At 38.8% G+C, this 13,759-nt stretch overlaps 1 protein-coding gene across 2 annotated transcripts in view; it reads left to right on the plus strand.

The window, feature by feature from the left end:
* The window catches only part of UVRAG (UV radiation resistance associated), a 327,753-nt gene that overhangs the window by 33,908 nt on the left and 280,086 nt on the right, over nucleotides 1-13,759 (plus strand). For both annotated transcript variants that reach the window (XM_069553156.1, XM_069553158.1), the window contains 2 exons: nucleotides 150-267; nucleotides 8,427-8,461. In XM_069553156.1, coding sequence (XP_069409257.1) covers nucleotides 150-267; nucleotides 8,427-8,461 — 153 coding nt within the window. The remainder of the gene's footprint in view (nucleotides 1-149; nucleotides 268-8,426; nucleotides 8,462-13,759) is intronic.

Below are 13,759 nucleotides of genomic sequence, written 5' to 3' on the forward strand. Positions count from 1 at the left end.
CATAAATAAAAGACTGGGTTAAGGTTGCTGGCTCAACAAATAAATGACTGGGACAACTTACTAAATTTTATCTTTGAATTGTAGCTTTCAGAAGGTTTTAGAAGAGGAAAAACTGAATGCTCCTCTTTTTGTTTTTCTTTGTGTTTCAGCGTCGTCTTAGACATCTTCGGAACATTGCTGCCCGGAACATTGTTAATAGGAATGGCCATCAGCTCCTTGATACCTACTTCACACTTCACTTGTGTAACACTGAAAAGGTATATAAAGGTAAGAGAATCTGGATTTGCCACCCACAGATCGTTAGATCTCATTTTTATTCTTTTGTAACACAAATGATTCTCTGCATCTCTTGCTAGTATTGCTTATTAGAGAACTAAGTTATCATGCTATCTGAAAACATTTCTTGAGCCGTTGTTATATATATTGAAGAAACATGTCTTTTGGATAGTTCTTTTGGATAGCTGAGCCTTACAATGATAAATTTATCATTTCTTTATGAATGTTAATGTTCAATTATTCAATAGCAGTCATTTTAAATAGGTTACTTGAGTCTAGTATCTAGTACTAATTTGCTTGTCTTTAAAATAGAATTGATTCCTTTAGTCTTGTGGTAAAATTTGGACCTAGTTCATATCTTATCATATCTGTAATTCTTTGTGTATATGGGCTCATTTTTAGAATTGCATGGTTTCTTTGAATTCATTTCCTCATACTGAAATGTGGATTCTTCCATATGTGATAATTCTAAGAGGACATCAGATATTTGATTCAGAACTACAAGCATCTTTTGAATACATATTAGGCAAAAGACGCTTTGACATAATCAGTTGACTTATGTTGAAAACTGTAAAAGAGGAAAAATAGTATAATAGCAGGAATATTGAATTAGGATTAAAACTACATTGATATTAGTTCTGGCTATTTCAGCTAGTATGTAACTATATACCAGCTATGTAACAGTTTGTAACTATATACCAACTATATACAAGTATATATACTATATACTGAAATAGCTTGCTATGTAGTTTTTGGACAAAGAAACAAGGACTGTAAATTCCACCTTTTTTACAGTTTTATTTCATTCTTCGGTTTCGTTCTAACCACTGCATATTTTTAAAACAATTGTATTAATCTGAACGAGTAACTCTAGCTACTATAACAAATGCTATGAGTCGTTCAGTGTCTTGGCATAATAAATTTCTTAAACACTGAGTTCAGTGTTTGCGCAATCTTTGGGAGGTGGTGAAGGACACGGAAGCCTGGCGTGCTGTAGTCCATGGGGTTGCAAAGAGTCAACACAACTGAGCAACCGAACAAAGTTCAGTGTAGTTGGTACTTATCAGATACTGGCCTGGCAGTTCTCCTCTGACTGGTGGCTCAGGTGTCCAGGCTGCTTCTGTTTTGGAATGATGCTTCTCGTATGGCAAGGGAGAGGGATTATTTGAGGGAGATTTTTAAATGGAAATGTTCCACATCAATTCCATGACATGCCATTAGCCGTATATCAGTTACATCATCCTTTTTAGGTGAACAGGGCATGGGAAAATATTGTCTTCTGTGTCCAGAAGAAAAATGAAACAGTTTGGTCACTGTCTGTGCTAAGGGTATACGTATTTTTGCAGATCTTATTAGGTTTGGTCTGCTGCTCACTAATTGGCTTCATCACTAGCAATATATGACAATGCCAAAGTACTTTACATTTTTTATAGGTTTCCATATAATCAGTTCTTGGTTGTCTTTGTTAGAACTTCTGTGTTCTTGCTCTAGTGTTACCTTTGATAGTAGTTACTGACATTGAACTTAGTACATTTTAAGTATTTGGTAAATGATAGCAATTATTATTGGAATTGTAATGTTAACATGCATAATAGTAGTTTCTAAAAAGGGTAGTCATGGGACTGGTTGATGACCATGATATAAAAACTTGTCCAAGAGATACAGTGAAAACAAAGTGATTTTTTGTTGTTGTTGTTTTTTTTCTTGTCCTCTCTAGTTCACTTTATATCTTGAGCTTAGAAGTTATTATGGAATGTTTCCTTTTTTTTTTTTTTTGGACTGTTTCTTGAAGTTATTTCAATAAAATGGTTATTAACACAATAAGGGACTAGCTGGTTTCAGACCACAGGGAAGTCCAGTGTCTAGTAGTGGTATTGAGTCTATTACTGACTGGCAAGCCCTTTGGCTGTGGCATTTAGTTCCTCTTGTGTGCTGTTAATTTATTTCTAAAATGAGAGGATTGATGATTCCTGAAACTTCCCTCTGCTCCAGAATGTCATGGTTGAATGGAGTCTATTGACATAGTAGACTTGTTGGGGCTGTATGGTCGGCTCTGTAACTTTTCACTGCCATAGGAGGAGCCAGAAAACTCTTTACTTAGTAAGCCTAATTAATACACCCTGAAATTAAAAGACACCTACTCCTTGGAAGGAAAATTATCACCAACCTAGATAGCATATTAAAAAGCAGAGACATTACTTTGCCAACAAAGGTCCGTCTAGTTAAGGCTGTGGTTTTTCCAGTGATCATGTATGGATGTGAGAGTTGGACTGTGAAGAAAGCTGAGTGCTAAAGAATTGATGCTTTTGAACTGTGGTGTTGGAGAAGACTCTTGAGAGTCCCTTGGACTGCAGGGAGATCCAACCAGTCCATCCTAAAGGAGATCGGTCCTGGGTGTTCATTGGAAGGACTGATGCTGAAACTGAAACTCCAGTACTTTGGCCACCTCGTGCGAAGGGTTGACTCATTGAAAAAGACCTTGATGCTGGGAGGGATTGGGGGCAGGAGGAGAAGGGGACGACAGAGGATGAGATGGGTGGATGGCATCACTGACTCAAGGGACATGAGTTTGGGTGAACTCCGGGAGTTGGTGATGGACGGGGAGGCCTGGCTTGCTGCGATTCATGGGGTCGCAAAGAGTGGGACACGACTGAGCGACTGGACTGAACTGTCTTCTTGGAGCTGTGATGGTAAACGTGAATATCCGTTGCATGATCATCGTGTGGCCCTTGGTGTAGGATTGACCACAGTGGAAGGCCCATGGGCTCTTCTTAAAAACCTCCTGTACCACCTGCCTGGTGGCGTCATTCTCAGTTTCAGAAGAAGTTTTTTTTTGTTTTTTTGAATTGGAAGAATATCTGAAATGCTGATTTCTTAGTTATTCTTTTATTTCAGCTGAATTCACAGCAGAGCGTAAGAAGCTATGAGGTTTGTTTTTTTTTTTTTTTTGACACTTTTTTTAGTGCTCTTAGGAGACTGTCTATTTCTCAGGTAGTTCAAATTGAACACCATTTATTACATTCCCAGAGAACAAAGCTTTGTGTCAATGGATGAGGAACTAGTTCTAACACTGGTTCCTTCTTAAACTTGGAAGTTTTATAAAATCAAGTTTGTTCTTCAGCCATAGTTATTTCTCCCGCATGAAATGTGAGTGCCTGTGCTTTCCTGGAATGCCAGCCAGTTATTTTGATGCATTAGAAGATGACCTCTACATAGTTCAGTCTGGGGGTCTCATGCATGTGTTATAGTTTCAGATATCACTTGTCACTCTAACAGCTTACAAATGCGTTTCTTTAGTTTCGCCTCCCCCCTGAACTCATACTGATGTATTCAGTTGCCTACTGTGCATCTCCATTTGGAGCCTAGGAGGTGACTTAAACTTGATAGATTCAGCAGTGAGTCTGATATTCTAACCCTGATCTGTCTCCTGTATTCATCCCTCTATCAGAAAATGGCAGCTCTTTCCATTTGCTTGGCCAGAAACCTTGGAATCACCCTGCATTGTCCTCTTTTATATTCCATACCCAAATTTTCAGCAGATGTTTTTGGTTTACTACCAAAATATATCAATAACCTTCTCTTTTCTTACTACCTCCAGACTATCATGCATGAGTTGTTGAGGTAGACTTCTAACAGGTCTGTCTGCCCACGCACTCTTTTCAGTGTGGTCTCAACCGAGATCCTGTTAAGATGAAAGTCAGGTCCTGTTATTCCTCCCCCCAAAGCCTCCAGTGGCTTCCTGTTGCATTCAGAGTAAAAGCAAAAGTTCTTCTTGTTTCCTAGGCCTTTCAGGAACTGACCGTCTCTCACCTCTCAGCACTTGTCTCTTTCTCCTCTTCTAGTTCTCTCTGTTCCATGCCTACTGCCCTTGGCTTTCTTGAATTCAAATCGGCTTCAGTTTAAGGCACCTGCCTGGACCCTCCTCCTGATAGCCACATGACTAGCTCCTCTGCCTTCTTTCAGGTCTTCACGCCAGATCTTTCCTCAGAGAAGCTCAGCTTGATCACTGACTAACCCTTTTAAAAATTGCGACTCTTCTCTCCGTCTTTTGTGTTTGATTTTTCTCCACGATACTCCAGATTGTCTGACATAACTGTATGTTTACTTATTTGCTTAATGCATGTCTCTCTCCACTAATATAAGCTCCATTTGAGTAGAAATTTCTCTGTTTCCGATACTTGGACTAGTGCTTGGCACAAAGTAAGCCCCTAGATATTTTCATTTAATTTTTGAATAGCTAATACAGTCCATGGCTCAAAATATATATATGAAGGTTTATATTAAAATCTTCCTCTCATCTGTTTCATCTTGCTAGTTTTTTGCTATACCTGGTTTATCTTTACTGATATTCTTTATGCAATTGTGAGTAAAAATTGTACCAATTGTATATGTGTATATATATGTTTCTGGGCCTTGCATTTTTCACTTAATATATTTTAGATGTCTTCCCATATTATTTCATAAAGAGCTTCTCTAATTTTCTTTTTTTCTGTTTTGCATTGAACAGTCATGCCATAATTTATTTAACTGACTTCTTTTGATGAGCATTTAGTTGTTCTGGCCTTCTGCTATATAGACAGCATTGCCATGAACAGTTTCATTGGTATATATTATTTTGTGTGAGTGCTAGTAAGGCTTTAGGGTAAATTCCAGAGTGGAAGTACGAATATTACAAAATTGTCCTTGTCGATGTTCCCACCTGCTGTGTATGGGTACCCTTTTCCCTACAGCCTGACCAGCAGACTGTGCAATCAAACTTGTGAAATTTTGCCAATCTGATAGTTGGAAAATAGTTTATAGAGTTTAAGTTTGTTTCTTCTTTTCTGAGTGAAGTTGAGATACTAAAAAGCATTTGTTAAATAAATGGAATGCTATATAATAGCATGTTTTGACATGCCATTGGAACCATGCTTTGCAGTCTCTGCTTGCTTTGTTTGCTTAGGTCTTAGCATGGATAGAGAAGCATTTGTATCTAATAGTCCCTTTCATGTAGAGCTAGTCTTGCATGATATCTTTTTGAAATTTTATTTGTCTAATAGTTTTGCTCAAGTTGAATTAATGAAAATTCACAGAATTATATTAATAACAATGATAGCATATAAAGTATTGTTAATTCAGTATTTCATTTGAGCCTCATGACAGCCCTGTTATTTTCCAGGTGTCATTCTCCTTTAAAGGTGAAGAAACTATGGCCCAGGAAAGTTAATTGACTTGTCCAGGGTCAAACTTATACATGGTGCATTGGGGACTGGAACTGTTTTTTTCACTTGAAATTCTCCTGAATTCACTGTTTTGTTGTGCACCATGTTGCTGATTTCATTGACAGTCAAAGTATAGCAGAATGGTAGACAGTGTAGGCCCACATTTAACACTTTAGAAATTCCTTTAGACTTGGTGATTCCTTTCCAAACTCTATGGCTCCTTTGTTGACCTTTCTCCATTAAAATTAGCAAGTCCATTTTGAGCGTCTAATGGGGAAAGCAAATTGTTTAGTTTCATTTATGTATGTATATAGCTAGTCAGCAAAGTTTTGAAAAAAATAATAATGCTGTTCATTTTTTTAGAGCTGGAGATATATATGTTGGAGACTCTTTACTTTAGACACTTTACAGATTAAGCTGAGGAATTCTCTCAAAAGAAAAAAGGAATAGCTTTAATTTTTTTCCACTGCTTTAAAAAATATTGCATACTTGGAGCAAATTAGGCAATACAAAAGTATATTAAGTGAAAGTACCTTGTAATAACAAGGAACACAATTTTAGCCCCAAAACTCTTCCCCCCAGAAACATATTGGGAATGAATTAGAGTATATGTATGTATATTAGAAAAGAACATATGTATATATACACACACATGCACGTACATACATATGTACATGTATGTAGCCAATTTATGATTGGCATTGGTTAACTGTTTGGGAAAAAATGAAAAGGGTAATATTGAGGTTGGGGTTCCCTTGTGGTCCAGTGGTTAAGAATCCACCTGCCAGTGCAGGGGACATGGGTTTGATCCCTGCTCTGGGAAGATGCCATGTGCTGTGGAGCAGCTAGGCCCCGTGTGCCGCAGCTGCTGAGCCTGCAGTCTGGGCCCTGCCGAGCCCGTGTGCTGCAGCTACTGAAGCCCGAGTGCCTAGAGCCTGTGTTCTGAGACAAGAGAAGCCGCAGCAACGAGAAGCCTGTGCACCGCAGTCAGAGTAGCGCCGGCTCTCCGCAGCTAGAGAAACGCCGCAAGTGCAGCAGTGAAGACCCAGCACAGCCAGCGAATTAGCTAATTAAAAACAAACAGATGTGTAGCGTTGGCTACTGTTAAGTGGGACTGTAAATTGGTACAATGTTTATAGAGAACAATCTGGCAATATCTATCAAATTCAAGCTTTTTTTTCCCTTTTATCTTGCAATTTCACTTGAAGTCTGTCTTATAGGTTCATGTGTCTTAGAATATATATCTTTCAAAGATTATATATAATGTTACTTAAAATATCCGAAAACTATCAGTAACTTAAATATTCATCAAGAAAAGTTTCCTTTTAAAAACAATTAGAATTATCCCTTCTCTTATTTAAAGTAATTGTTCAAAATGGAAAAATTTAAAAACTGCCAAACAATTAATAAAAGTAAGCAGCCTAACCCTATCACTTAAGATAAATGTTGTTCATGTAATTGTAGAAATTTGTATCCTGTGGTAAATTCTCTCATAAAACCTGCTTTTTTCATTAGTGTGTTGTGGCTATCTTGCCACAAAATAGGATGATTATCACTATTATTATTTTTTAAGGGAAGACAAGCATAGAATAGTATAGATGCTATTTTTTGTGAAGAAACACTTTAACCAAAACGCCCTTGCCCGTAAGAACTTTATATCCAGGCCCACTTTTCCTTTACTGCTTGATGATTCCCACACTTCAGTCTTGTGGACTACTTTGGCAAGTTTTTAATGCTACATACTGAATATATTTTAAGAAGTCCCATTTTTTCCCACAATCTGTGAAGTTGTTGATTCAATCAAAATTTTACTGAGTGCCTACTCTGTGCCAGGAATAGTTTTACATGTTGAGAACACAGCAGTTATACAAAACGAAAATGCTATTGCCCTTATGGAGCTTACTGTTAGGGGCTGGGTATATGAGTCATAAATTTCAATGTTAGGAGAAAGTAAAGTTTATCCATGTATCACCTAAAGTCGTCTCATATATCAGTGGTTTGTGGCTCGCCCTTGGGGACTATTGCCCTATAGCAGCATACGGGTACAGAGTCCTTGTAGGCTCTGCATTGACAGAGCGTCACAGAGTAACTTCGGCAGAGACAGCAGAGGCAATACTGAAGGGTTCTTAGGCATGTCTGTGTGAACCTCTGACACAGTCTTTCTTTTAATTGTATCTTCAGGCTTTGTAACATTTACAGTATAAATGAAGGTGTGTAGAATCATGGAATTTTAGTGGTTATAGAAGGCCTTGATTACTAGTCTGATTGTCAAAAGTGTCATGAAGAAGTGGGCCCAAGAAAATGCGAGCGGAATGTTAATGACATGTAGAGCTAGAACTTTGGTTCCCTGGTTGCTGGGTGAATGTTCTCTGCACAGTACTACAATGGAGAATCACTGGAGATGGTTGAGACTAATGGAGCATGTAGAACTGGTTGTAGACAATGGCAGTAGTTAAGGGAGAGTAAAGTCTGAGTTTTTAAGGCCTTACCTTAGACTCTGGGGTAAATGGAGCCAGTCAGAGAAAAATAACTAAATGAAATCTTAACAGATTTTGACCTTTCTTTACCAGTGTTTTTCTCTTTAAAACTTTTTAATTTTAAACAGGGTCTTACTGTGTAGCACAGGGAACCATATTCAATATCCTATAATAAACTGTAATGGGAAAGAATATGAAAAAGAATAAATATTTGTATATGTACAACTGAATCACTTTGCTGTATACCAGAAACTAACACATTGTAAATCAACTATGCTTCAGTTAAAAAACTTTTATTTAATAATCTGTATTTTAATTTTTATAGATAAATATATAGAGAGAATAGACCCTTGAAAATGTTTATCTGTTTTTTTTTTTTTAACTAGAGCATATGTTAAAAAATTTATAGGATTAAGAGTTAGTGAGCTTATTTTCTTCCACATCACTTACTGTTCTTTTTCTTCTTTTCCAGAATTTTATAGGAGTGAAGTGATTAAGAATTCCTTGGTAAGTTTGCTTTCTGACAGGTGCATATGACTAAGCCTATGACTCCTATTTTAGAAAATGCTAAGACATAAAATAAGTTGAAGTTCAGTTCTGGTATTATATTTCTACAGTTAAATCTTCTGCTCAATTATTGCTTAAATCTTCACTGATTTGTTCATTGATGTATCTCTAGTGCTTAGAGCATGCCTGACACAAAGTAGGTGCTTGATAAATATTTGCTGAATGCAGTGATACTTTTTCTGTTAAAAACCTTTTTTTTTTTCAACTCATTCTATAATTCTGTCATTTCTGTTTGCTCTTGAGGTTTTTGACTATTTAACTTTCCAAACATCATCATAAATGATGTTTTTATATGTAGTTCTTAAGAATTTTATGGCTAGGGCCATTGTATAGGATCTTTCCACTTATTTTTTGGCCATAGAGTTGCTCAAGTAAAAAGTTGGAGAGGTCCTACTTTTGTGAATGGGTACACTACATATTTGCATGATGATTCAATTTGGCCACGTTAATAAAAAGAAAAGCTTTATGGTACTGATAATATTCTTATAGCAATCCAGCCATATTGGATTTAGCCCCTGTCCACTTTTTCAACCTTGTCTGCTAACAGTTTTTCTCACTCAGCCTTGTGTTCCAGGCTTACCTCATTTTTTCAGTGCTTCAAACATGTCAAACTTGCCCTGTTCTTATGCCTACAGCACCTGTTTCCTTGCGTCTTCACTTGGCTGAAGAATCCTTTGAGGTCTGAGCTATGTCACTTCAGCCTGGCCTTCTATGACTGTTCCATCTAAAGTAGTTCCCTTTCCACTCTTTTTCACATCCCTCTGTTTTATTTTCTTTAGAGCATTTATCACTGTTGGAAACTCTTGCCCATTTATCTGTTTATTATGTCTCCCACTTACAAGTGTGAAGTTTCATGAGAGTAGGGACCTTGCCAGTCTTATTCACCTTTGAAACCCCAGAGTCTAGAATATTGTAGATACTAAGTAAATATTCGTTAGATGAATAAATGGATAACCACAAAGTGTTATCTTTACAGAATCCTTTTACATATGTTGTCTCATTCTGATCCTTAGAGCAACTTGTAGACAGGGTAGATCTTAAGACAGTCTCTGACTTTTGCAGAGTCACACACAGTTGCAGGACCAGAACTCAAATCCAGGCCCTCCATCTTCAAGTCTCTACTACTCTTTTCTCTTCATCAAGCTGTCATCTTTTTCTTTTTTTTTGGCCATGCCACGTGGCTTGGGGCATCTTAGTTCCCTGATCAGGGACTGAACCCAGGCCCTCAACAGTGAGAGCTTGGAGTCCTGACCACTGAACTGCTAGGAAGACCAGCTGCGCCACCAGGGAAGCCTGACACACAGTAGCCGCTAAATATTGTTTCTGCTCCTATCCTGGCTCAGTTGGAGACAGAAACGGTCTGCAGACAATTGAGAGGTGGGGAGGGTAGGCTTAGGGAGCAAATAGCGTAGAAGGGCTTGATTCACTCTACCCCCTTTGCTGTAGTGAAAACTCAGTTTTCTCAAGTTAAATACACATGGGTAACCAGTATCCAGATCAAGAAATAGAATGTTTTCAGTGCCCGGAAGCCCCCTTACCCCTTACAGTTACTACTCTCTGACTTCTAACATGGGCTTCCCTGATAGCTCAGCTGGTAAAGAATCGGCCTGCAATGTGGGAGACCCTGGTTCAGCTCCAGGGTTGACAAGATCCCCTGGAGAAGGGAACAACTTACCCACTCCAGTATTCTGGCCTGGAGAATCCCATGGACTGTGTAGCCCATTGGGTTGCAAAGAGCTGGACATGACTGAGTGACTTAGACTTTTCTGACTTTTAATACCATAAATTAATTTACCTGTTTGTGAGCTTTGTAGAAATGGAATCATATCGTGTCTGTTCTTTTGTGTCTGACTTTGACGTCTTAACTGTATATTGTAAGAGTCATTCATATTGTGAGGTATACTTGTTTTCTCTATTGTCTTTCGTTGTGTGAATATACCAGAAGTTATCCATTCTTCTGTTGCTGGGAATTTGGTTAGTTTCTGGTTTTGTTTGTTTTCTGGCCATGTTACATGGCATGTGGGATTTTAGTTACCGGACCAGGGAATGAACTTGTGCCCCTGTAGTGGAAGCGTGGAGTCTTTAACCACTGGAGTACCAGGGGAAGTGCTTGTTTCTAGTTTTGAGCCAACATGAACAGTACTGCTATGGATATTCTTGGATATATCTGTTGGTTGAATATTTGTATGCATTTCTGTTGTGTATATGTCTAGAAGTGGGCTTGCTGGGAATATGCATATTATAAGCTTTAGTACATATTGCTAAATAGTTGTTATTTGTTTACATTCTCATTAGCAGTCTGTGAATGTTCTTTCTGGTTATTCCACATTATTATGAATACTTGATATTTTTATAATGTGTTGAATTTAAATTATTGCTAGATATTATATATAGGATTGTTTCAACTTAAATCAAGAGATTCTTAACTGACAGACTAAGCACATGTAGTGTCAGTAGTGTCAATAGCTTAAAAGAATTGATATTAAGAACAACTATATACTGCTATGTATTCTGATGAGGTCCCTGTATAGCACAGGGACCTCAGTGTTCTGTGGTGACCTAAATGGGAAGGAAATCCAAAACATAGGGGATATATGTATGTGTATAACTTATTTACTTTGCTGTACAACAGAAAGTAACACAGCATTGTAAAGTAACTATACTACAATAAAAAAAAAACACACAAAAAGACATCTATGTTAAGGTTGTGCGTGTAGATAGTGACACCTGATGATGCTTTTGAACTGTGGTGTTGGAGAAGACTCCTGAGAGTCCCATGGACTGCAAGGAGATCGAACCAGTCCATTCTAAAGGAGATCAGTCCTGGGTGTTCTTTGGAAGGACTGATGCTAAAGCTGAAACTCCAGTACTTTGGCCACCTCATGCGAAGAGCTGACTTGTAGGAAAAGTCTCTGATGCTGGGAGGGATTGGGGAAAGGAGGAAAAGGGGACGACAGAGGATGAGATGGCTGGATGGCATCACCGACTCGATGGACGTGAGTTTGAGTGAACTCTGGGAGTTGGTGATGGACAGGGAGGCCTGGCATGCTGCGATTCATGGGGTCGAAAAGAGTTAGACACGATTGAGCGACTGAACTGAACTGAACTGAAGACTGCCATCTAGTGGTCAACAAGTACTGGACCTTACTGATTTTAACATTTCTAAAGTCAGAATTTATCTTACAATGGAAGAAAAATGTTACAATGGAAGATGAAAGAAAAATCTTACAATGAAGAAAAGAATGAAAAAGTTGGCTTAAAACTCAACATTCAGAAGATTAAGATCATGGTATCTGGTCCCATCACTTCATGGCAAATAGATGGGGAAACAGTGGAAACAGTGAGAGACTATTTTTTGTACTCCAAAATCACTGCAGATAGTGACTGCAGCCATGAAATTAAAAGATGCTTGCTCCTTGGAAGAAAAATCATGACCAACCTAGACAGCTTATTAAAAAGCAGAGACATTACTTAGCCAACAAAGGTCTGTCTAGTGAAAGCTATGGTTTTACCAGTAGTCATGTAAGGATGTGAGAGTTGGACTGAAGAAAGCTGAGCATCGAAGAATTGATGCTTTTAACTGTGGTGCTGGAGAAGACTCTTGAGAGTCCCTGGGACTGTGAGGAGATCCAACCAGTCCATCCTAAAGGAGATCAGCCCTGGGTGTTCATTGGAAGGACTGATGCTGAAGCTGAAACTTCAATACTTTGGCCACCTAATGCGAAGAACTGACTCATTTGAAAAGACCCTGATGCTGGGAAAGATTGAAGGCGGGAGGAGAAGGGAACAACAGAGGATGAGCTGGTTGGATGGCATCACTGACTCAATGGACGTGAGTTTGAGTAAACTCTAGGAGTTGGTGCTGGACAGGGAGGCCTGGCGTGCTGCAGTTCATGGGGTCACAAAGAGTCGGACATGACTGAGTGACTGAACTGAAAGTCAGAATTTATTTTACAGTGGAAGAAAAATACTTGTTAGAATTGATGATAAATTGGAATGTGTTTGTGTGTTGTGAAGTCACTCAGTCATCTCCGACTCTTTGCAACCCCATGGATTGTACCCTACCAGGTTCCTCCGTCCATGGGATTTTCCAGGTAAGAGTCCTGGAGTGGGTTGCCATTTCCTTCTCCAGGAGATCTTCCCGACCCAGGGATTGAACCCGAGTCTCCTGTGTTGTAGGCAGACACTTTACCATCTGAGCCATCAGGGAAGTCCGTAAATTGGAACTTGTTAGATGCAATAAATATAATTGAGTAAAATAAAGCAGTGTAGTGAAGTATCTGGCAGGGGTAGTGGCTGAATTTCTGTGGTAGTCACATGAAAGGTCTCATTTGAGCAGATAGCTGAAAAAAATGAGGGAACATGCCGTGTATCAGAGGATGAGATGGTTAGATAGCATCACCGAGTCAATGAACATGAACTTGAGCAGACTCCAGGAGATAGTGGTAGACAGGGAACGGGGGCGTGCTGCAGTTCATGGCGTGGCGAAGAGTCAGAGACGATTTAGTGACTGAACAACAGCGACGCTGTATCTAAGAGGGGAAGACTGTTCCAGGCCAAGAAGTAGGAAACCACAAGGCGTGTTCTTGAGGTTTTCAAGGAATGGCTAAGAAGTTAGTGTGGCCGGAGTGGAGTGAGTGGTTTGAGATTTTGACAAGCTTGACGGAGACAGGGAGAAAGAATCAGGACAGCAGAGGAAATGACCTGGAGAGATAGCAGATAGTAGTCAAGGGGTGGATGGCATGGGAACGAGTTTTTGAGAGGTAACACATGAGGGCAGCTAGTGAACAAGGACCCCCAGCTTATTCATTTTTCTATTTTCTAATGTCCCTAGCACAGTGAAGTCCAGCGTCCATTGCATTAACTAGAATAATCCACTGTTGACAGGCTAGATGGTGGAGCTGTGTCTCCAAGTTATATGTCAGAGTCCTGATTTCTTCTCAGATATATTTAGCATTGAACAGTTAGTAGTGAATGTATAATTCAGCTTTCTTATCTCAGGGTTCAGCTAACCATACCCTCCAGACTCGTTATTTGTTGATTTTTGGTTCAGGGGGAAATTAATATTCTTAACATTATTAAAGGGCCATTGGTTAATTAAAAACTAAAATAATTGAAGTGGTAAGAATGGAAGTAACTAAATTCTCTAAATTGGGTTTTGTACATACATAAAAGTAGAGGCGAATTGGTTAATGAACCCACATGAAAGTGAAAGTCACTCAGTCCTGTCCAACTCTT

This window comes from Ovis canadensis, chromosome 15 (assembly GCF_042477335.2).
Source record: "Ovis canadensis isolate MfBH-ARS-UI-01 breed Bighorn chromosome 15, ARS-UI_OviCan_v2, whole genome shotgun sequence".
NCBI classification, from domain to species: Eukaryota; Metazoa; Chordata; class Mammalia; order Artiodactyla; family Bovidae; genus Ovis; species Ovis canadensis.